Below are 24225 nucleotides of genomic sequence, written 5' to 3'. Positions count from 1 at the left end.
TGGGTACCTTTGATTACCCTTGATGTTACATGGTTTCTGCTGGAAAGTATCAAATAGAACTTTCAAAATTGTATTTAACAATCTCAATATTAAACAAGCTGATATACTAAATTTTTAGATACTAAAGCTTGGTTGTCACATATTTTTTTTTAAGGTATTTAATTTAATTTATTTATTTATTTGGTTGTCACATATTCTAAGAAGGGTATATAATGTATTACACATGGTGAAAATTTATTCAGATATGTTATATAGACTGTTATACAAATACAGGATTGAAGTGTGAGAGAAATTTTCTGTTATTCTGTCATTAATTCGGCTGCTATTGAAGTATTGTACCTCATTTTGACCTTTATTATTAGATGATTGCTCTTAGAGCTCATAATAGCAGCAGTGGTTTGTTGTATGCCTACAATATACAAGGCACTGGGTATCCTTTAAATTGGGCACAGTGGCTCACACCTGTAATCGTAGCACTTTGGGAGGCTGAGGCAAGAGGATTGGTTAAGGCCAGGAGTTCTAGACCAACCTGGGTAAGGGCAAGATGAGACTCCTGTCTCTACAAAAAATTAAAAAAAGAAATTAGCTGGGCATGGTGGTCCCTACCTGTATATTCTTAGATACTTGGGAGACTGAGGCAGGAGGACCGTTTGAGCCCAGGAGTTCACGGGTGCAAGCTATGATCGTGCCATTGCATTCCGCCTGGGCAACAAAGTGAGACTCTGTTTCTTTAAAAAAAACAACAACAACAACGACAAATTATTCTAATAAGTCATCTCATTTAACTGTATATCAGCTCTCTGAAGTAGTACGTTTTTTTTTTTCCCTTCATTTTGCAGGTGAAGAAACAATCTTATACAGACACATTTCACTTTATTTCACCTCAGTCTGTTGCACTTCACAGATAACTTTTTTGTTTGTTTCCTAACAAATTTAAGGTTTGTGGCAACTGAATGAAGCAAAACTTTTGGCATCATTTTCAACAGCAGGTGCTCACTTCGTGTCTCTTTATAATTCTTTTTAGTGATCTTTGATCTTACTATTGTAATTGTTTTGAGGTGCCATGCTCATGTAATAAGGAAAATGTAATAAGAAATACTGTATGCTGATTGCTCCACTGAAAGGCCATTCCCCTCTCTCGCCATGGACCTTGCTCTTTCCTGAGATATGACAATATTGAAATTAGGCCAGTAACCCTGCAGTGTCCTCTGTGGGTCATGTGAAAGGAAGAGTTACATGTCTCACTTTACAATAGCTAGAAATGATTAAGCTTTGCAAGGAAGGTATTAGCCAAGTTGTGAATGCAAAGGAAAAGCTCTTGAAGGAAATTAAAAGTGCTGCTCCGGTGAACACATGATAAGATTATACTAAGATATTTTTTGCCCTTATTTTGTATACATTTTTGCCAATTGTGAAAACGTAAACTGTAATTGTAAATAAAAAAAGGTTTTTTTCAGTAGAGATGGGGTCTCACCATGTTGCCCAGGTTGGTCTAGAACTCCTGGCCTTAAGTGATCCTCTTGCCTCAGCCTCTCAAAATGTTAGGATTACAGGCATAAGCAAAGTGACTTGCACAATTGATTTGCTGCTGGCACCTTAGCACAAATCAAGGTAGTGGTACCAAACTGTGCTAATAATAACGATTGAGTTTTTCCCCAACATGCACACTGAAAACAGACAAAACGCCAGTTTTACTTTTCACTTAATATCTTTGATGAAACAGGAAAAAAAATTTTTTTTATTAAGTGTTGGCCTTTGAATATACATCTTCTTAATATTCTGTGTGATAAAATGGGAAGTACACATAAAGCAGTTCTGTTGCATAATTGTCCAATAGTGGTCTTAATGAATAACACTTGTGTGACTGAGTGGCAAGCCGAAATAGCGGCTTTTTTCAGGCATCACCATTTTGAAATGATAAACTGGTTATTTATGCTTGGATATTTTCCAGTTAAATTATCAAAAATAGATGACGGTGCTTGTGATTTCAAGGCAAACTGTTGCCAATGGTAAAATTACAGCTTTCAAGGGCCGGGCACAGTGGCTCACGCCTGTAATCTTTGGGAGGCCGAGGCGGGTGGATCATGAAGTCAGAAGATCGAGACCATCCTGGCCAACATGGTGAAACCCCGTCTTTACTAAAAATACAAAGAGTAGCTGGGCATGGTGGCACGCACCTGTAGTCCCAGCTACTCGGGAGGCCGAGGCAGGAGAATGGCTTGAACCCGGGAGGCAGAGGTTTCAGTAAGGCGAGATCGTGCCACTGCACTCCAGCCTGGCGACAGAGTGAGACTCGTCTCAAGGAAAAAAAGAAGAAAATTACAGCTTTCAAGTGAAAATTATAATTTTGGACAGTTGTGTCCACCGCCATGAACTTGACAACTCTCCAATACTTAATAGACTTTTCTGATGAGATCAGTAGCGATATGAACAGATAAGATTAAAAAAAATTGAGACAGGGTCTCACTGTATCACTCTGGCTAGAGTGTGGTGGTAAAATCACGGCTCACCGCAACCTCGACCTCCTGGGCTCAGGTATTCTTCCCACTTCAATCTCCCAAGTAGCTGGGAATACAGGCATGTGCCACCACATCCAGCTAATTTTTTGTATTTTTTGAAGAGACAGGGTTTTACCATGTTGGCCAGGATAGTCTCAAACTCTTGGCTCAAGGGATCCTCCCGCCTCAGCCTCCCAAAGTACTGGGATTACAAGTTATGAGCCACTTTGCCTGGCCCAGATAAGATTTTTGATACTGTACAATGAAATGTGTCAAGGAAGACCTGTATAACAGTGCACCAATATTTTCCAGGTGACCAATGCATGATGTTACAAAATCATGGACAGGTGAAAGATATATTTAAAATGCAGTATAGACCAATTGATTTTAATGTAACAGCATATGAAAAGTTCATTCGTTTGGTTTTAGATTAGAAATTGCACCTAAGTTTTAAAAACTATCACTCATTGAATTTTGGTGTAATTCAAAAAAATGCCCAATATTTAGGAAAGAGTGTTAAAATACTCCTCCTTTTTCCTGGTGTAAGACCTGTTTTTTTCCACAGACTTCAAAATAACATGTAACAGATTAAATGCAGAAGCACATAAGAATTCATTCTTCTGTCTGAATCCATTTGATATAATTAAAAAAAAATCAGCCTAAGAAAGCTTATTAAAAAAAGAAAAGGCCGGGCGCAGTGGCTCACACCTGTAATCCCGGCACTTTGGGAGGCCGAGGCGGGCAGATCACGCGGTCAGGAGATCGAGACCATCCTGGCTAACACGGTGAAACCCCGTCTCTACTAAAAATACAAAAAATTAGCCGGGTGTGGTGGCGGGCGCCTGTAGTCCCAGCTACTTGGGAGGCTGAGGCAGGAGAATGTCGTCAACCTGGGAGGCAGAGCTTGCAGTGAGCTGAGATCGCGCCACTGCACTCCAGCCTGGGTGACAGAGCGAGACTCTGTCTCAAAAAAAAAAACAAGAATTCAGCTGGTCTACCATTAAACCAGACATGTAAGTGATTTGCAAAAAATGTACAGTGCTACTTTTCTCCCTGCATTAAAAAATATTACATGGCTTTTTTTTTTTTTTTTTTTTGAGACAGGGCCTCTGTCAGCCAGGCCAGAGTAAAGTGGCGCAATCATAGCTCACTGCAGCTTCGACTCCTGGGCACAAGCCATTCTCAGCCTCCCAAAGTGCTGGGATTACAGGCATGAGCCACTGCGCTCAGCCCTTTTTCTAAATATTTATATGTTTCTGATTTTTACCACTCACAGTTATTTTAAAGTCACTATAAGTTGGCTGTCTTTGAGAAATGGCATTTGATTGTTCAAAACTTTTTTTTGGTAGACTCTTAAATTTGGACTTATGATACTGGATAAGTAGTGATTACATTGTGCTGAAATTTATGGAAAAAGTCACTTTGAGTATGCCCCTTCTACATAAGAACATAGAATGTGCTGAAAAGCTTTCTATTTGAGAATATTTTTATTATAACATGCTTTCCTTTAGGTGTTTTATTTTGAAATGAAATGCTGCTGAATGCTATAAGAAAGAAACATCTTTGTGGGAATTGGGTATATCTAGAATGAGAAAGTAAAATATTGCCTGTAGAATTTTTATACCTCAGAAAAACCAAATAAAGTAACATTAACTTCACATGGGTATCCATCTTAAGAAATTATGTTTAGAGTTTTGATAGTTTGTAGAATTTTTTTTCTCAGTAAGGGCATTTTAACTGAATTTAGGAAGTAAATTATAAATGATGTAAAAGTTTGTATTATTCTTGTTAATGTTATAACCAAAAGCTAAAAGATAATGTAGTTCACTTTTTTGCTTAGTGATCAAAAATTTTATTTTGTTTGTTCATTGTGCTCACTGGAGGACCTGCTGTTTTGGGTGGCTCTGAGTAGGGTGAGATTGACTTGTAGAATGGTTTTCAACTCTTACTGGTTGTTAATTTACAAATATAGGTAGTGAGGAAAAGTTTTTCCAGTGTACTCTGATAATATTAAGAATGATGACTACAGGATGAAGGAAGAGAATTATATTTTCTGAGTGGTGGTAGCTAATATTTTATGTTGCTGTTGATAATCATCAAATCATTCTTCTTTAAGGGGAAAAATAGACTTAATTAAAAAGTGTAAGCGGAGGCCTTTGGAGAAAAGTCTTGCTAATAAAAGGGGTAATGATTTTTTCCATAATTTTCCTTCATAGCTGGCATGGTACGAACAAGTATATTTAATAAACTAGATCTTTGGCATGTGACAATTGGGTGAATTGATTTGGCTAATGACACTAGTCATTTAGATGTAAGTAAGAAAAGCAGTTTTCTCTCTGACCCTTCTGTGAAAACTACTTTGAGCAGAGAACTGTTATTATTCTGTAGTCGATAAGCTGCTCACCTTGGGAATAGCTGTTAAATCAGAATGAACAGCTTTCATGGCAGAGAGACATTCTTTCAGGAAGTGAATAAATGCATGTAAAAGTTCACCATGCAAAGTAGCAAAAGTCAGTATCTTTCAGAATTTTGTCAAATGTGTAGCAGATTGCATTCTTTTTAGCTTCTTTTTTGTATGTCATGATATGTATATATATCTATCTCACGTGCTCCCACGGATCTACTTTTCCTTGTAATATATTTTATTGTAGCTTTTCTAAGCTCTAAAGAGTGAAGTTAGGAGATCTGTTGGTGCTCTTAATTAGGAATCTGGGAGCGATGTCTTAAAGGCTGTGTCACCTGGATAGTCCACGGAAAGGAAAACTCGTGATGTTTATGGAAGAGCTATTTATAATAATGAAATACTGCTTAGTATGTGCTAAGCCCATCAGAAGCCTTATTTTGCTAATTCTTTCCAGCAATCCCACAGAGTATTGATGAGGAAACTGAAGTTTGGAGCGATAACATCATTTTCCCAAGGTAATCTAGCTGGCAAACGAATCTAGGATTCAAATTTTCGTCTTTTCCAGCTTCAAAGTCCATGCCTTCGTAGAGTGCCACTTGTTTGTTAGTGCTCAGGAATGTGCAATACATTCTAAAAGCAACAGAAATTGTTCATTTTGTCCTGAAATATATCCTGTGTTTACATTCAGTGACAGATTAAGTTTATAGCCCATGTAATTAAATTTTCATTATCTCATTTAATAAGAGCCTGAAAGTTCCTTTTCTGTACATATTTTCCTGAAAGATAAATTATCTAAGATTAGTTCAAAGTACAGTCTTAGGTGAACTACTTGTATTTGTGTTTTATGTTCTTCATAGTTTAACAGAGAAAGTCAAGTGTTTTGTCATAGATTGGATGCAGACATTAAGGAAGAAACAAAAGTGTTTATTGTTGCAATGGTTGAATAATACAGTATTTTCAAAAAGTTACTCTGGATCTGGGCACAGTGGCTCACGCCTATAATCCTAGCACTTCGGGAGGCTGAGGTGGGTGGATGACCTGAGGTCAGGAGTTTGAGATCAGCCTGGCCAACATGGTGAAACCCTGTCTCTACTAAAAATACAAAAAAAGGCTGGGCATGGTGCCTCACACCTGTAATCCCAAGCACTTTGGGAGCCTGAGGTGGGTGGATCACCTGAGGTTAGGAGTTCGAGACCAGTCTGACCAATACGGTGAAACTCCATCTCTACTAAAAATACAAAAATTAGGCCAGGCGTGGTGGCTCACGCCTGTAATCCTAGCACTTTGAGAGGCCGAGGTGGGTGAATTGCCTGAGCTCAGGAGTTCAAGACCAGCCTGGGCAACATGGTGAAACCCCATCTCTACTAAAATACAAAAAATTAGCTGGGCGTGGCGGCGGTGTGCTCCTGTAATCCCAGCTACTCAGAGGCTGGGCGTGGCAGTGTGCTCCTGTAATCCCAGCTACTCAGAGGCTGAGACAGGAGAATTACTTCAACCTGGGAGGTGGAGGTTGCAGTGAGCCGCGACTGCGTCACTGCACTCCAGCCTAGGCAACAGAGCGAGACTCCATCTCAAAAAAAAAAAAAAAAAAAAAAGAAAGAAAAAGTTACTCTGAAACCTGTGCTGAATTATAGCATTTAGATGTTGAAATAAGAGCTCCCTGTAGAATGTTGGTTAGATTTGATTATGAATTTACCTGCCTTGTCATCAAATTATCCTTTTAAGAAATTAAAAAAATATAGAAGTTATCCTTATGATTGTGCACCTTTATATTTCACTTTACTTTAAAGTTTCTACTTTAAAATTTGTTGGCCGGGTGTGGTGGCTCATGCCTGTAATCCTAGCACTTTGGGAGGCTGAGGCGGGTGGATCACTTGAAGTCAGGAGTTTGAGACCAGCCTGGCCAACATGGTGAAACGTTTCCATCTCTACCCAAAATACAAAAATTAGCTGGGTGTGGGGGCATGCACCTGTAATCCCAGCTACTTGGGTGGCTGAGGCAGGAGAATCGCTTGACCCTAGAAGGGGGAGGTTGCAGTGAGCCAAGATCATACCACTGCACTGCAGCCTGGGTGTTGGAGTGAGATTCTATCTCAAAAATAAAAAATTTGTTGCAGTCTCTGTTGAAATGGGCCATACACTTCATTTCAGTGTTGTGTTAGTCCTTAAAAATTAGTAATAATTCCTAGAGGAACTGCTACATTCAAATGCTTCCTCTGTTCCTTGCATTAAAAATTGGGAATTATATAAATGATACTGTAGCCACCAGGAAACTCTGAACCAAATTAATGGCCCAAGTTTTGCAATATTGTGGGAATTTATAGACTGCTAGTCTTTGTCTTATTTACTTATTTACTTTCATTTAAATATTCTTTTTCTTGTTGTTGTTTCTTTTATACTTATTTTAATTTTATAGAGACAAAGTCTTGCTATGTTGCCCGTGCTCGTCTGGAACTCCTGGGCTCAAGCGATCCTCCTGCTTCAGCCACCCAAAGTGTTAGGATTACAGGCATGAGCCACCATGTCCAGTCCCATTTAAATATTCTATTATATGTGTTTTTTGTAAGCTATCTCAGATCCATTGTGGAATAAAGCAAGACATAAAATAGTGGAAAAATAAACATCATGACCAGGGCTGAAACAAAGTAAGGGTACAAAACCCTTATATTTTTTTCCTTGAGACAGTCTTGCTCAGTTGCCCAGGCTGGAGTGCAGTGCTATGATTTCAACTCACTGCAACCTCTGCCTCCCAGGTTCAAGCGATTCTTGTGCGTCAGCGTACTGAGTAGCTGGGATTACAGATGTGCACCACTATGCTAATTTTTGTATTTTTAGTAGAGATGGGGTTTCTTCATGCTGGCCAAACTGGTCTCAAACTCTTTGCCTCATGTGATCTACCCGCCTCATCCTCCCAAAATGCTGGGATTACAGGCATTGAGCCACCACACCTGGCCCCTTGTAGTTTTTTTTTTTTTTGAGACGGAGTCTCGCTCTGTCGCCCAGGCTGGAGTGCAGTGGCGCGATCTCGGCTCACTGCAAGCTCCGCCTCCCGGGTTCACGCCATTCTCCTGCCTCAGCCTCTCCAAGTAGCTGGGACTACAGGCGCCCGCCACCACGCCCGGCTAATTTTTTGTATTTTTAGTAGAGACAGAGTTTCACCGTGGTCTCGATCTCCTGACCTCGTGATCCGCCCGCCTCGGCCTCCCAAAGTGCTGGGATTACAAGCGTGAGCCACCGCGCCCGGCCTCCCAGCACCATTTATTAAATAGGGAATCCTTTCCCCGTTTCTTGTTTTTGTCAGGTTTGTCAAAGATCAGATGGTTGTAGATGTGTGATATTATTTCTGGGGGCTCTGTTCTGTTCCATTGGTCTATATCTCTGTTTTGGTACCAGTACCATGCTGTTTTGGTTACTGTAGCCTTGTAGTATAGTTTGAAGTCAGGTAGTGTGATGCCTCCAGCTTTGTTCTTTTGGCTTAGGATTGTATCGGCAATGCGGGCCCTTTTTTGGTTCCATATGAACTTTAAAGTAGTTTTTTCCAATTCTGTGAAGAAAGTCATTGGTAGCTTGATGGGGATGGCATTGAATCTATAAATTACCTTGGGCAGTATGGCCATTTTCACGATATTGATTTTATGAGGCCAGCATCATCCTGGTACCAAAGCCTGATGACAACAAAAAAAGAGAATTTTAGACCAGATGAACATTGATGCAAAAATCCTCAATAAAATACTGGCAAACCGAATCCAGCAGCACATCAAAAGCTTATCCACGATGACCAAGTGGGCTTCATCCCTGGGATGCAAGGCTGGTTCAACATACGCAAATCAATAAACGTAATCCAGCATATAAACAGAACCAAAGACAAAAACCACATGATTATCTCAATAGATGCAGAAAAGGCCTTTGACAAAATTCAACAGCTCTTCGTGCTAAACACTCTCAATAAGTTAGGTATTGATGGACTGTATCTCAAAATAATAAGAGCTATTTATGACAAACCCACAGCCAATATCATACTGAATGGGCAAAAACTGGAAGCATTCCCTTTGAAAACTAGCACAAGACAGGGATGCCCTCTCTCACCACTCCTATTCAACATAGTGTTGGAAGTTGGCCAGGGCAATCAGGCAGGAGAAAGAAATAAAGGGTATTCAATTAGGAAAAGAGGAAGTCAGATTGTCCCTGTTTGCAGATCACATGATTGTATATTTAGAAAACCCCATCGTCTTAGCCCAAAATCTCCTTAAGCTGATAAGCAACTTCAGCAAAGTCTCAGGATACAAAATCAGTGTGCAAAAATCACAAGCATTCTTACACACCAATGACAGACAGAGAGCCAAATCATGAGTGAACTCCCATTCACTATTGCTTCAAAGAGAATGAAATACCTAGGAATCCAACTTACAAGGGATGTGAAGGACCTCTTCAAGGAGAACTACAATCCACTGCTCAATGAAATAAAAGAGGACACAAACAAATGGAAGAACATTCCATGCTCATGGATAGGAAGAATCAATATCGTGAAAAAAAAATTTTTTTTTAAATAGAGACAGGGTCTCTTGTGGTCTAGGCTGGAGCCAGCTTGTTTGAATTGGATTTTTAAAATTTTTGAAAAACAGATTCGTGTGGTTCAGAAGTAATGTTAAAAGACTGTAGCTATGGTCAGGTGCGGTGGCTCATGCCTGTAATCCTAGCACTTTGGGAGGCTGAGGTGGGCGGATTGCCTGAGCTCAGGAGTTCGCGACCAGCCTGGGCAACATGGCAAAGCCTCATCTCTACTAAAAATACAAAAAATTAGTTGGCTGTGGTAGCGCATGCCTATAGTCCCAGCTACTTGGGAGGCTGAGTCACAGGAGGCTGAGTCACGAGAACCGCTTGAACCTGGAAGGCAGAGGTTGCAGTGAGCTGAGATTATGCCACTGAACTCCAGCCTGGGTGACAGAGCGAGACTGAAAAAATAAAAAAAAAAAAGGAAGACTATAGCTATTTCCAAAGTATCTGTATTTTAAAAAGTACATCTTTTGAGAAATCATGTTCAGTATCTTTGTGAAATAGGGTATAGTTTAGAAATTCTGCCATTATTTTATGTATTATAGAAGTTAACTTCCTTTTTTATTGTCAGAACTATATAGAAATAAGAAGTAGAGAAAGCATAAATTGACATTGACATATTGGCCTAAATAAGAAATAATATAGAAAAAGACCCTTTGCATTATTTTTTATCTCCTGATATTAGTTGCCTATTTTACCTATAAATCAGTATTTTTTGATGACATTTGTATCCTTGATCTTCCTTTCAATGAGGAAATGATAACTTGAGTCTTTCACTTTAAGAATATTGCTTATGCTGAACATTAGGGCAGTAGCTTTTCTTGTAGTGGAGTGGGGCAAGGTTTAGGAACGTTCAGCTGGGAATTATAAATGGAACATTAGTGTTTTGGCAGACTGAAAGACAATTTCTGTTTATTTTCACTTCTTTTCTACTTTGTGAAAATCACCTTTTAAGGAGGTACTGACTATAAACAACCCCAGTGCCAGACATGATTGCCATTGATCAAGAAGGTTTATTTTGAAGAGAGTTCATTCTTCAAGAAGTTTCATAAACATTTGTTCTTTAAAATGTATTGGTCCTCTCTTTTCTGCATAAGTAGGAAACATTCATATCAGTAATACATGTCATGTAATATCCTCATGGATTCTTGGATTTCTCTGATGAAATGTAGTCTTTGCAAGTGTATTTGCCTAGTTGGCATTTGTTGTAGCATGTATGTGGTGAGTACTTTAATCAGTCTTTAACCATCAGATTATATTTATTTCTGAAATTTGTCTTTTGTTATTATTCTACTAGAAAAAGAAAGTGGAGAATTTGAAATTTTTTACATTTATATTTCTACGTAGTCTTAATTCAGTATTGCATACCATCTATATAATCTTACTAATAGTTTTGCTTGTATTTCCTAATGATATAAATCACAGCAATTTGAAATACAGAAATATCAAGTGGATGTATTACTGTATTTCAATCATGGGTTATGAAAAATCAGCATGTTCTCGATTATTGTATGTGCATGTTTCACTGCTCATTTATTGAATTAGAATTTTAAGTAGCACTATGAAAAGCTGTTTTGCCTGTGTCTTGAGCTCAGAGAGAAAGAAACATCCAATGATTTATGCTTGGAGATACAAGAGTTTGGTGAGAACTGGTAGTAAGCACAATGGCAGACAGAATTAGGAAGGAAGTATGTAGTAGTGTACAGAGTTTTACATGGGTCACTTCTTTGAATTCAAATTGTGTAGAAAATTTCTGGCAGTTCCTGTCTCATACTGATTTATTTAGGGTTTTTTTTTGTTTGGTAGAGAGGTGTGCTAATTGCAACTTGTTAAACTCCTGTGCTTAAGTGATCCTACCACCTCAGCCTCCCGAGTAGCTGAGACTACAGGTGCTGGCAACCACACTCGGCTAATTTAGTAGAGACGCGGTCTTGCTGTGTTGCCCAGGCTTGTCTTGAACTCTTGGGGTTTAAGTGATTCTCTCAATTTGACCTCCAAAAGTGTTGGGATTATAGGCTTGAGCCACGGTGCCCAGCCAGTTATTTTTAGTACAAAGTAAAGGTGGCAGAGTCTCATGGGCCTAAAGTTTGGACACTTACTGTATAGTTGTGTTTGTTTTGAGATTCCATGGAATGTTTATCATGGGAAGGCTTTTGAAGGCATTGATTTAGTCATTTTAGGACATTTGAAACATTTTATTTTTTAGTTTTAATGGAGAAGTATATAACTCACTAATTGGGTGAAAATGCTTAGGTCGTTGGTGGAATTTTGTGGTTGCAATTTTCTCTAACTATTAAGCATCCATTTTTGAATTCTCTTATCCTTAACTCGCTCTTCTAGAATTCCTAGAGGACCTGTGCAACAGCCTCTTGAGGATCGAATCTTCACTCCCGCTGTCTCAGCAGTCTACAGCACGGTGAGTGTCTGAAGGTTGTCAAATTGTGTGTGTGCTTTTGTGTGTGAATCCTTGGTATTAATTATAGGCAATGTTTGTTTAATTGACACATGACAAATTTTTGGCAAAAAGTTCAGTAAAATTCTGAATAGAATGAGATGTATATAATAGAATAAGGTGAATAGGCCCTTTCCCCATCATCTTAATCTAAGAAATGGAGTGAAACAAATACTGTGTTAAGATAGAGAGACGTGTCTTATTTTTCCTTTCTGTAAATATTAACCTCTGGCCTTATTATTATTATTATTTTTACTATTTTTGAGACAGAGTTTCACTGTGTCACCCAGACTGGAGTACAGTGGTGTGATCTTGGCTCATTGCAACCTCCGCCTCCTGGGTTCAAGCGATTCTCCCTCCTCAGCCTCCTGAGTAGCTGGGACTACAGGCACATGCCACCATACCTGGCTAATTCTTGCATTTTTAATACAGATGGGGTTTCACCATGGTGGCCAGGCTGGTCTCAAACTCCTGACCTCAGGTGATCCACCCGCCTTGGCCTCCCAACATGCTGGGCTTATAGGCAGCTTTGTATTCTTTTTGGACTCTGAGTTCTTTCTGGATTTTTTTTCTTAAAAATTTTATCAGTTTTACATTTTCTAAACTTTAAATTTTTTAAGTTTTACTTTTTATTCTCCTTGATTACATATTTTCAAAATGCTGAAAGTTTAGAAGAGTGAACCCTTTTTTAAAAAATTTTGAGATGGAGTTTTGCTCTTGTTGCCCAGGCTGGAATGTAATGGTGTGATCTCGGCTCACTGCAACCTCCGCTTTCCTGGTTCAGGTGATTCTCCTTCCTCAGCCTCCCAAGTAGCTGGGATTATAGGCGTGCACCACCATGCCCTGCTAATTTTGTACTTTTAGTAGAGACAGAGTTTCACCATGTTGGTTGGTCTTGAACTCCTGACCTCAAGTGATCCACCGCCTCAGCCCCTCAAAGTGCTGGGATTACAGGCCTGAGCCACTGTGCCTGGCCGTGAACACTGTTTTTAACAGAAGGAAATTTAATTGTTTTTTCATTTTTAAGAGATCAGGTCTCACTCTGTCACCCAGGCAGGAGTGCAGTGGCATGATTATGGATTACTGAGCAGCCTTGAACTCCTGGCCTCAAGTTATCCTCCTACCTCAGCCTCCCAAGTAATTGGGACTACAGTCACATGCTACTGTGCATGCTAATTAAAAAATTTTTTTGGCTGGGCACGGTGGCTCATGCCTGTAATTCCAGCACTTTGGGAGGCCAAGGCAGGTGGATCACGAGGTCAGGAGATCGAGACCATCCTGGCTAACACAGTGAAACCCCATCTCTACTAAAAATAGAAAAAATTATCCGGGCATGGTGGCGGACGCTTGTAGTCCCAGCTACTTGGGAGAGTGAGGCAGGAGAATGGCGTGAACCCAGGAGGCAGAGCTTGCAATGAGCTGAGATCGTGCCACTGCACTCCAGCCTGGGCGACAGAGCGAGACTCCGTCTCAAAAAAAAAAAAAATTTTGGTAGAGGCACGGTTTTATGATGTTGCTCAGGTTGGTCAGACTCCCGAGCTCAAGCAGTCCTCCTGCCTCCACCTCCCAAAGTGCTGGGATTATAGACATGAGCCATTATGCCCAGCCCATTTCATTATGCCCAGCCCATTTAATTTTTTATATTAGATGATTCAAATTCATAAATGAAGGGAAAGTAATTATTTTGAGGATTTTTACTTGGTTGAGCAGGCTGGCTTCAAGTTTCTGGGCTCAAGTGATCCACCCACCTTGGCCTCCCAAAGTGCTGGGATTACAGGCGTGAGCCACCATGCCCAGCCATATGAAAGAAAACTTAAAAGTTAGAGGATGAAGCTAATAATATTAGAAGTAAATTTTAGGTGGTTTACAGTGAACCTAAGATAATTTAGGGGAATTAGGGAGTGAAACCTATCTTTTAAATATTTCGGCTCAGCATACCATGTATTCCTGTGGATATAGATAGGATACCTTAAAAGGACTCATAGTCTACTGAGGGAGATAAGAAAATAAATAATTCTAATATAAAGTGATATGATAGAGAAGTGATTCCTATTATTTTGGGTTGTGAATCACTTTTAGAATCTGAAAATAGTTGTAATGCGCTCTCTTTCAAGAGGAACATATACTCAGTGTTTACATATAATTTCAGAGTTTCCCAGATGTCCATCAGGCCATTTCTTTTTTTTTTTTTTTTTTTTTGAGAAGGAATCTCACTCTGTTGCCCGGGCTGGAGTGCAGTGGCTCGATCTCGGCTCACTACAACCTCTGCCTCCTGGTTCAAGTGATTATCCTGCCTCAGCCTCCTGAGTAGCTGGGATTACAGGTGCACATCACCACACCTGGCTAATTTTTGTATTTTTAGTAAAGATGGGGTTTCACCATATTGGCCAGGCTGGTCTCGAACTCCTGACCTCAAGTGATCCGCCCACCTCAGCCTTCCAATGTGCTGGGATTACAGGTGTGAGACACTGCGCCCCACCTCATCAGGCCATTTCTAAGCTCCAGATTAAGAACTTTGATTAGAGACATGTTAATTGCATGCGAAAGGAAGAGGTGACTTCATTGAGAAAGTGACACTTAAAGCAGAAGATGCAAGACTTCTGTAGGTAGAGAAGGGAAGGCAAAGCCTTCTAGAAGTGAAGATTCAGAGGCGTGGTTAATGGAATGGCCAGTAGTCAGTTCACTGTGACATAATATGAAGTGAAATAAAGAGTATGTATGTTGGTTGCGGGGGGTTTTAAGCTGATCTTTGTATATTTTTAAATTAACCAGGCATGGTGGCATGTGCCTGTAGTCCCAAGTACTTTAGAGGCTGAGGCAAGAGGATCACTTGAGGCCAGGAGTTAAAGGCTGCAGTGAGCTTTGATCAAACCTCTATGCTCGAACCTGGGTGACAGAGTGAGACCCTCAAAAAAAAAAAAAAAAAAAAGTATCACGTAGGTAATGGATATTTTTCTTGGTCTGTCTGAAACAAGGCTCAGTAACACCTGTTGTAGATCAATTAATTATTTCTGCAGCCGCATTCACTCTTAGAATTGACCCAGTTTCTGTTATAAATTATCTGGTCACCCTAATCATTAGGAACCTTCAGTTCATTGAAAAATAACATTTTGAATAACACTTTGAAAAATAACCTTTGGGCCGGGCGCGATGGCTTACTCCTGTAATCCCAGCACTTTGGGAGACCAAGGCAGATGGATCACGAGGTCAGGAGATTGAGAACATCCTGGCCAACATGGTGAAACCCCGTCTCTACTAAAAATACAAAAATTAGCCGGGGGTGGTGGCGTGAACCTGTAGTCCCAGCTATTCGGGAGACTGAGGCAGGAGAATCGCTTAAATCCGGGAGGCAGAGGTTGCAGTGAGCCGAGATTGCATCACTGCACTACAGCCTGACGCCAGAGTGAGACTGTCTCAAAAGAAAAGAAAAAAAGAAGAATAACTTTTGGCTGATTGTGCTGTCTCCTACCTGTAATCTCAGCACTTGGGGAGGCCAAGGCGGGAGGATTGCTTGAACCCAGTAGTTTGATACCAGCCTGTGCAACATAATGAGACCCCATCTCAACAAAAAATAAAAAAAACTAGACAGGCGTGGTGGTGCGAGCCTGTAATTTTAGGTAGTTGGGAGACTGAGGCAGGAGAATCACTTGAGCTCAGGAGGTCGAGGCTGCAGTGTGATATATGATTGTGCCTCTGCATTCCAGCCTGGGCAGTAGAGCAAAACCCCGTGTCTTAAGAAAAAAAAGAAAACTTAAAGTATTTTTTTCTGGCAAAACCTTTCTCTAGGTCTTAGTTTTTTATAGTTTTTTTAAAAAGTACTGTGCAAAAGAACAGCATCATTGTCAGAATCCCTCTTAAAATACGATAATGTTTTCTAATTTCCTAAGTATACTTTCACTATTTAATTATTATTTTTAAATTAAGTAAAAGAAAATGAAAACTTCTAGTAATCCTGAGTGATTTATAGAGACAAATACTATAACCATTTTTGGGGTGTAGTTTATCTTTCTTGTCTTTTTATTAGACCCTATGCTTTATCCTGTCACTTTATCTCATATCAGCTTTTCGTATGCCATTCCTTAGATAACATTTCTTAAATAATAAATAGTTATATATTGTTTATTATAATAATTTAATCACTCAGCATTGAATACTTAAGCTTAAGCTTTTACTGTGTGTCATGCAGTGGTCTAGGTGTTCGGGATATGGTAATGGAGCAACACAGACCCTCAGCCCTCATGGATATTACATCTTTATGGGATAAGAAGACAGCAAACAAATATATATACAGTACACTATTGGGTTTTAATAAGTAACTTGATGAGAATAAAGCAGGATAAAGGGATAGAGAATGACTGGCCATTCTACCTTAACTAATTCTCTCAGGGAAAGTCTCTCTGGAAAGGTGACAATTAAGCTGAAACTGAAGATTTCTAGGGAAAAAAAAAGCATTTGTGGTAGAAGGAACAGCAGTGCAGAGGCCCGGAGATAGGAGTGAGCTCAGTGTAGTCTTAGAAATGGAAGAAAGCCAGTGTGGCTGGAATGGAGAGAGGTTGGATTTGGGACATCAGATTATGTGGACTGGTATGGTTTGGCTTTGTGTCCTTACTTAAATCTCATGTCGAATTGTAATCCCCAACATGTTAGGGGAGGGACCTGGTGGGAGGTGATTGGATCACTGGGGCAGATTTTCCCCATGCTGTTCTTGTGATAGTGAATGATTTCTCATGAGATCTGATAGTTCAAAGGTGTGGCACTTCCCCCCTTGCTCTCTCTCTCTCTCCTGCCACCATGTAAGACGTGCCTTGCTTCTTGTTCGTTTTCTACCATTATTGTAAGTTTCTTGGGGCCTCCCCAGCCATGTGGAACTGTGAGTCAGTTAAACCTCTTTTTTTTTTTTTTTTAAATTACACAGTCTCAGATAGTTCTATAGCAGTGTGAGAATGGACTAATACATGGACATTACAGATCGTAGTAAAGATTTCGGATTTTGATCTAAATATAATAGAAAACCAGTGGAGGATTAAGAGCAGTAGGTGTGAATTTACTTTTAAAAGGTCAGTGTGGCTGCTGTATGGAGAACGGACTGTGCGATGTGGACATGTGGTGGTGATTGAAATGGGAGTAAGGAGAAGTAAAGTCAGTAGAATATGTTGATGTCTTGGATGTGGGATGTGAGAGAAAAGAGTAAAGGTGGTGTCGTAGATCTTGGTTTGGGCAACTGAGTGGTCCTATTTGTGGAGATGAATACTGAATGAGGAACAAATATTTTGTTGAAAAAACCTGAGTTATAAAACCTCATAAATGAGGACATGTAATTCTGTAATTTTATTACTTTGGAGAATAGATCATCAAAATCCTGTGAGCAACAGCACACTGCCTATCATACAGTTTACATGAAATATTTGAATCTAAGCTTTTGAATGTATTTTTTGAGTTTGATCTAATTTGATTTTTACTATTTAAAACTACTGTCATATTTGTAGTCCTTTGATCAGTTTTAAAAAATCGAGACCAGGCATGGTGGCTCACGCGTGTAATCCCAGCACTTTGGGAGGCTAAGGTAGGTGGATCACTTGAGCTCAGGAGTTTGAGACCAGTCTGGGCAACATGGTGAAACCCTGTCTCTATTAGGAAAAAAACCCAAAAAAACGTGTCTGTGTGTCTGGGTGTGGTGGCTGATGCCTGTAATCCTAGCACTTTGGCATGCCGAGGAGCGAGGACTACTCGAGCCCAGGAACTTGAGACCAGCCTGGGTGACAGAGTGAAACTGTCGTCTCCAAAAAAAAAATGTGTTTGTGTATATATTATGTTTTATGCCTATTTTGGAAGAAAGGTTTTTAGGCAGCTAAAAGTTACCATAAAGTATGATAGTCTCCACTTTTTATTTATTTATTTATTTGACAGAGTCTCACTCTGTCGTCCAGGTCAGAGTGTAGTGGCATAATTACAGCTCATCACAGCCTTGAACTCCTGAGTTCAAGTGAACCTCCTACGTCAGCTTCCTAAATAGCTGAGTAACTGGGATTACAGGCACAAGCCACCATGCCCAGCTAATTTTTTATACTTTTTAACAGAGACAGAGCCTTGTTATGTTGCCCAGGCTGGTCTCAAACTCCTGGCTTCAAGTGATCCTCTCGTCTCAGCCACTCAAAGTGCTGGGATTATGGTGTGAGCTGTTGCATCCTGCCGGTTTCCCCTTTTTTGTTGTTTTTTTGTTTGTTTTGAGGTGGAACCTTGCTCTGTCACCCAGGCTGGAGTGCAGTGATGCATTCTTGGCTCACTGCAACCTCCATCTCCTGGGTTCAAGTGATTCTTCTGCCTTAACCTCCTGAGTAGCTGGTATTACAGGCACGTGCCACCACACCCGACTGATTTTTGTATTTTTTAGTAGAGAAGGAGTTTCGCCATGTTGGCTGGGCTGGTCTTGAACTCCTGATGTCAAGTGATCCACTTGCCTTGGCCTCCGAATGTACTGGGATTATGTCATGAAGTGAAAGTTAACCCTCAGTTCACCTCCTACTGCCTTAGCATATGGTGTCCATATGTCACTTTCATTGAGTTGGTTCAATTCCTTGAAAGGCTCCTGGCCAGTCTCAAAATTACACAAAGATTATGCTTTTTTGTATCTGGTACGCAGGCTTTTTACACTAATGTCCATCATTTTACATAATAGGGATTTGCTGATAATCAAAGAAGCATTAAAAGTCAGACTTGTCCGGGCACGGTGGCTCACACCTGTCATCCCAGTACTTTGGGAGGCCAAGGTGGTGGGAAGATTGCTTGAGCTCAGGAGTTTGAGACCAGCCTGGGCAACATGGTGAGACCCTGTCTCTGTATTTTTAAAAAATTAAGAAAAAAATGTTGGGGCTATGCACGGTTGGCTCACTCCTGTGATCCCAGCACTTTGAGAGGCTGAGGTGGGTAGATCACTTGAGGTCAGGAGTTCGAGACCAGCTTGGCCAACATGGTGAAACACCGCCTCTACTAAAAATACAAAAAATTAGCTGGGCATGGTGGCGTGAGCCGGTAATCCCAGCTACTAGGGAGGCTGAGACATGAGAATTGCTTGGACCCAGGAGTCAGGGGGTTGCAGTGAACCGAGATTGCACCACTGCACTCCAGCTTGGGCAATAGAGCAAGACTCTGTTTCAAAAAAAAAAAAAAAAAAATTGGACTCATCTTCTGGAATGTGTTCATGTTACATTTAGTCTAGTTATTTTGTATTTGTTTATTTTAACCTGGTTTATGCAGGTTTGCCCTGGGAACATTTATCAGATACGAGAGAGAAGCTTATGTCATTATTCCTTATTAGCCATAATTGAGTGATTGATCATACAAACAAAAAAAGAATCAAGCACACATACACACACACACACACACACACATATATATAATTTTGAGATGGAGTCTCACTCTGTCGCCCAGGCTGGAGTGCAGTGGTGCGATCTTGGCTCACTGCAACCTCCACCTCCCAGGTTCAAGTGATTCTCCTGCCTCAGCCTCCCGAGTAGCTGGGACTACAGGCATGCACCATCCATGCCCAGCTGATTTTTTGTATTTTTAGTAGAGACGGGGTTTCACCATGTTGGCCATGATGGTCTTGATCTCTTGACCTCATGATCCACCCGCCTCGGCCTCCCAAAGTGCTGGGATTACAGGCATGAGCCACCGTGCCCAGCCCAAGCACATATTTTTAAAAGGTCTAGTAAGAGCTGCATATGTTAAATGGGGGAGGGAAAATGTCAAAACTTAAGAAACACGTTAATTCGAAATATTAATTGATAACTTTCTTATATTGGCCTGCCTCTGCAGTATAAACTGTGGAATTTTACTATGTTCTGTAATTTTGTCATATATATTTTACTTAGAGAAATTAGATTTTATGACTATCAGGCTAGTATTTTTAATATAATTGCAGAGATAAACAATAATAGAATAATGACATTACTAAAAGAAGGAGAAATTTATATTCTGTGAGGTTGGAAGGGTATCTTAATAACTGCTTTTGAAAAATTCATAGCTGGGCACGGTGGCTCATGACTGTAATCCCAGCACTTTGGGAGGCCGAGGTGGGCACATCACGAAGTCACGAGTTTGAGATCAGCCTGACCAACATGGTGAAACCCTGTCTCTACTAAAAATACAAAAATTAGGGGCCGGGCGTGGTGGCTCAAGCCTGTAATCCCAGCACTTTGGGAGGCCGAGGCAAGCGGATCACGAGGTCAGGAGATCGAGACCACGGCGAAACCCCATCTCTACTAAAAGTACAAAAAATTAGCTGGGCGTGGTGGCGGGTGCCTGTAGTCCCAGCTACTCAGGAGGCTGAGGCAGGAGAATGGCATGAACCCGGGAGGTGGAGCTTGCAGTGAGCCGAGATTGCGCCACTGCACTCCAGCCTGGGCGACAGAGCGAGACTCCGTCTCAAAAAAAAAAAAAAAATTAGCCGGGCATGGTGGTGCACACCTGTAATCCCAGCTACTCAGAAGGCTGAGGCAGGAGAATTGCTTGAACCTGGGAGGCAGAGGTTGCGGTGAGCTGAGATGGCGCCATTGCACTCGAGCCTGGGCAACAGAGCAAGACTCTCTTCCCTCCAAAAAAAATAAAGGAAGAAAGAAATTCCTATAAATTATTTAAATTACTTCTTAATAAATAAATTGCTCTGTTTTTTTTTTTTTTTTTTTTTTTTTTTTTTTTTGAGACAGGGTCCTCCCCTCTTGCACAGGCTGGAGTACAGTGGCGTGATTTTAGCTGGCTACGGATAATTCCTCTTCAATGCCATAAAATTTATTTTCTTCTTTCTCTCTCTCTTTTTTTGGTTGAGACAGTGTCTCTCTCTGTTGCCCATGGTGGAGTGCGGTTGCACGATCATGTCTCACTGCAGCCTTAAACTCCTGGGCTCAGGCTGTCCTTCCTCCCTCAATTTTCCAAGTGGCTAGGACTACAGGCATGCATCGCCATGCCTGGCTAATTTATTTTTATTTTTATTTTTATTTTTATTTTTGAGATGGAGTCTTACTCTGTCACCAAGGCTGGAGTGCAGTGGCACCGTGTTAGCTCGCTGCAACCTTCGTTTCCTGGGTTCAAGGAATTCTCCTCGGCCTCCCGAGTAGCTGGGATTACAGGCACCTACCACCATGCCTGGCTAGTTTTTGTATTTTTAGTAGTGACGGGGTTCACCATGTTGGCCAGGCTGGTCTCGAACTCCTGACCTCAGGTGATCCACCTGCCTCGGCCTCCCAAAGTGCTGGGATTACAGGAGTGAGCCACCGCACCCGGGCCATGCCTGGCTAATTTTTAAAATTTTTGTAGAGTTGAGATCTTGTTGTGTTGCCCAGGCTGGTCTCTAATGTCAGGGCTCAAGGAATTCTCCCACCTCAGCCTTCCAAAGTGCTGGGATTACAGGCATGAGCCACCATGCCCAGCTATGCCATAAAATTTCATGATTTTTTTTTCTTTTCTTTTGAGACAGGGTCTTACTGTGTCATCCAGGCTGGAGTGCAGTAGCTCAGTCATGGCTTGCTGCAGCCTCAACCTCTTAGGCTCAAGAGATCTTCTTGCCTTAGCCTCCCAAGTAGCCAGGGCTACAGATGCACATCATGACTCCTGGCTAATTAAAAAACATTTTTTTCTTTTCTGTAGAGACAAGGTCTCACTATGTTGCCCAGGCTGGTCTTGAACTCCTGAACTCAAGCAATTTTCCTGCCTCAGCCTCCTAAAGTGTTGAGATTATAGGTGTGAGCCACTGCTCCTGGCCTCATGATACATTTAGCCATTTTATATTTTATAAAATCTTGATTCTTTTACCCTAAAGCTTTGTTTAATCTAATTAGAGAACCATGCTTTTATTTCTTTTGCCAGGCCACTGTTGAGTATTTGCCAGGACACTATTGAGTAGGCTAGGATTTTGGTGGAGATACCTTGCCAGAGACAAAGTTTAGCTTGGGTTGATCAATATTCTTTAGGCAATGGTGTCCAGCCAGATGTAAATCTGTGTGATTGTCCTATCATCTAGCACAGATGGCAAATATATCATTTAAACTAAAGATTTATTTATAGTTTTTTTAGAAGAATCATTTATCTTTTCATCTCTGCTTTTAAAAATTGATACTTAATAATTATTTGTGGGTACATGTGCTATTTTATTTATTTCTTTGAGACGGAATCTCACTGCGTTGCCCAGGTTGGAGTGCAATGGCATGATCTCGGCTTACTGCAGCCTCCGCCTCCTGGGTTCAAGCGATTCTCCTGCCTCAGCCTCCATAGTAGCTGGGACTACAGGCGCACGCCACTACACCCGGCGAATTTTTGTATTTTTAGTAGAGATGGGGTTTCACCGTATCGGCCAGGCTGGTCTCGAACTCCTGACCTCAAGTGATCCACCTGCTTTGGCCTCCCAGAGTGTTGGGATTACAGGCATGAGCCACTGTGCCCAGCCACATGTGTTATTTTGATGCATGCAAGTAATGTATGGTAGTCAAATCAGGGTAATTGGGATATTTATCACGTCAAATATTTATCTTTTGTGTTAGAAACATTTGAAATCTTCTAGCTATTTTGAAATATACAATAAATGAATGTTAACTATAGTTGCCCTACTCTGCTAACACTAGAACTTATTCCTTTTATTTAACTGTATGTTTGTACTCATTAACCAACCAGTCTTCATATGTCTCACCACACTTCCATGCTTCCCAGCCTCCAGTAACCGTCATTCTACTCTCTACCTACATGAGATAAATTTTTTTTAACTCCCACGTGGGAGTGAAGACATGATATTTTTCTTTCTTTGCTTGGCTTATTTCGCTTAACATCATGACCTCTTCCATCTCTTTTGTTGCAAATGGACGTGGTTGAGTGATATTTCATTGTGTATATATGACACATTTTTATTATCCATTATTCTGTTGACGGATACTTACATTGATCCACATCTTGGCTATTGTGAATGGTGCTGCAGTAAACACTGGTGGCAGCTATTCTGCCCTGAATTCATTAATAAATAAATGAATGCTATAAATTCTAAATGCTATAGCATTCACTTATGATTTTAATGCACTGATTTCCTTTCTTTTGGATATGTACCCAGCAGTGGGATTGCTGGATCATGTGGTAGATCTATTGTAGTTTTTTCACCAACCTTTATACTGTTCTCCTTAGTGGCCATACTAACTTATGTTCCCAGCAGCAGTGCGAGCATTCTCCTTTCTCTGCTTTCTCGGCAGTGTCTGTTTTTTTTTTTGTTTTTTTTTTGAGACAGAGTTTTCGCTATTGTTGTCCTGGCTGGAGTGCAATGATGTGATCTCAGCTCACCACAACCTCCACCTACCGGATTCAAGCAATTCTCCTGCCTCAGCTTCCTGAGTAGCTGGGATTACAGGCATGCGCCACCACGCCTAGCTAATTTTGTATTTTTCGTAGAGATGGGGTTTCTCCATGTTGGTCAGCCTGGTCTCGAATTCCCGACCTCAGGTGATCTGCCCACCTTGGCCTCCCAAAGTGCTGGGATTGATTACAGGTGTGAGCCACCATGCCCAGCCCGTTTTTTTTTTGTATTTTTGATAATAGCCACTTTAACTGGAGGGAGATGAAATCTCATTGTGGTTTTCATTTGTGTTTCCCTGATGATCAGTGATATTGAGCACTTTTCATATACTTGTCAGCCATTTGTATACCTTCTTTTGAGAAATGTCTGTTTAGATCATTTGCCCTTTTTTTTCTTTTTTTTTTTTTCTAGACAGGGCCTTGCTCTGTTGCCCAGGCTGGAGGACAGTGGTGCAATCCTGGCTCACTGCAGCCTCAACATCCTGGGCTCGAGTGATCCTCCTGCCGCAGCTTCCTGAGTAGCTGGGACTACAAGCATGCTGCCTCCACACCAGGCCAATTTATTTATTTATTTTTGTAGCTATGGGGTCACACTGTGTTGCTCAGGATGGTCTTGAATGCCTGGGCTCAAGCAGTCCTCCTATCTTGACCTCCCGGAGTGCTGGGATTACAGATGCGAGCCACTGTGCCTGGCTCTGCCTGCCCATTTTTAAATTGGATTTTTTTTCTTCTTTTCTTTTTGCTATTGAGTTGTGTTTCTTATATAGTTTGGCTGTTAATCAGTTGTCAAATGGATAGTTTGCATATATTTTCTCCCGTTCTGTAGGTTGTCTCTTTACTGTGTTGACGGTTTCCTTAAATGTACAGAAACTTTTTAATTGGATGTAATCCCATTTCTCTAGTTTTTCTTTTGTTTTCTCTTTTTAGATTTTACCCAAAAGAAAAATCTTTTTTCAGACCAATGTTCTGAAGCATTTCTTGGTGTTTTCTTG

General features: G+C 40.8%; 1 protein-coding gene across 25 annotated transcripts in view; it reads left to right on the top strand.

Moving 5' to 3' along the window:
• The window catches only part of EIF4G3 (eukaryotic translation initiation factor 4 gamma 3), a 352454-nt gene that overhangs the window by 66089 nt on the left and 262140 nt on the right, over positions 1-24225 (top strand). For all 25 annotated transcript variants that reach the window (XM_030805828.1, XM_030805829.1, XM_030805822.1 and 22 more), the window contains one exon: positions 11797-11872. Coding sequence is in view for 20 of the 25 variants with exons in the window: in XM_030805822.1 (XP_030661682.1) it covers positions 11797-11872 (76 nt within the window). In the remaining 5 variants the exon portion in view is untranslated. The remainder of the gene's footprint in view (positions 1-11796; positions 11873-24225) is intronic.

The sequence above is a fragment of the Nomascus leucogenys genome, chromosome 24 (assembly GCF_006542625.1).
Source record: "Nomascus leucogenys isolate Asia chromosome 24, Asia_NLE_v1, whole genome shotgun sequence".
Lineage (NCBI taxonomy): Eukaryota > Metazoa > Chordata > Mammalia > Primates > Hylobatidae > Nomascus > Nomascus leucogenys.
The sequence above is the reverse complement of the archived record's forward strand: the minus strand, read 5'-3'. Positions and strand labels throughout refer to the sequence as shown.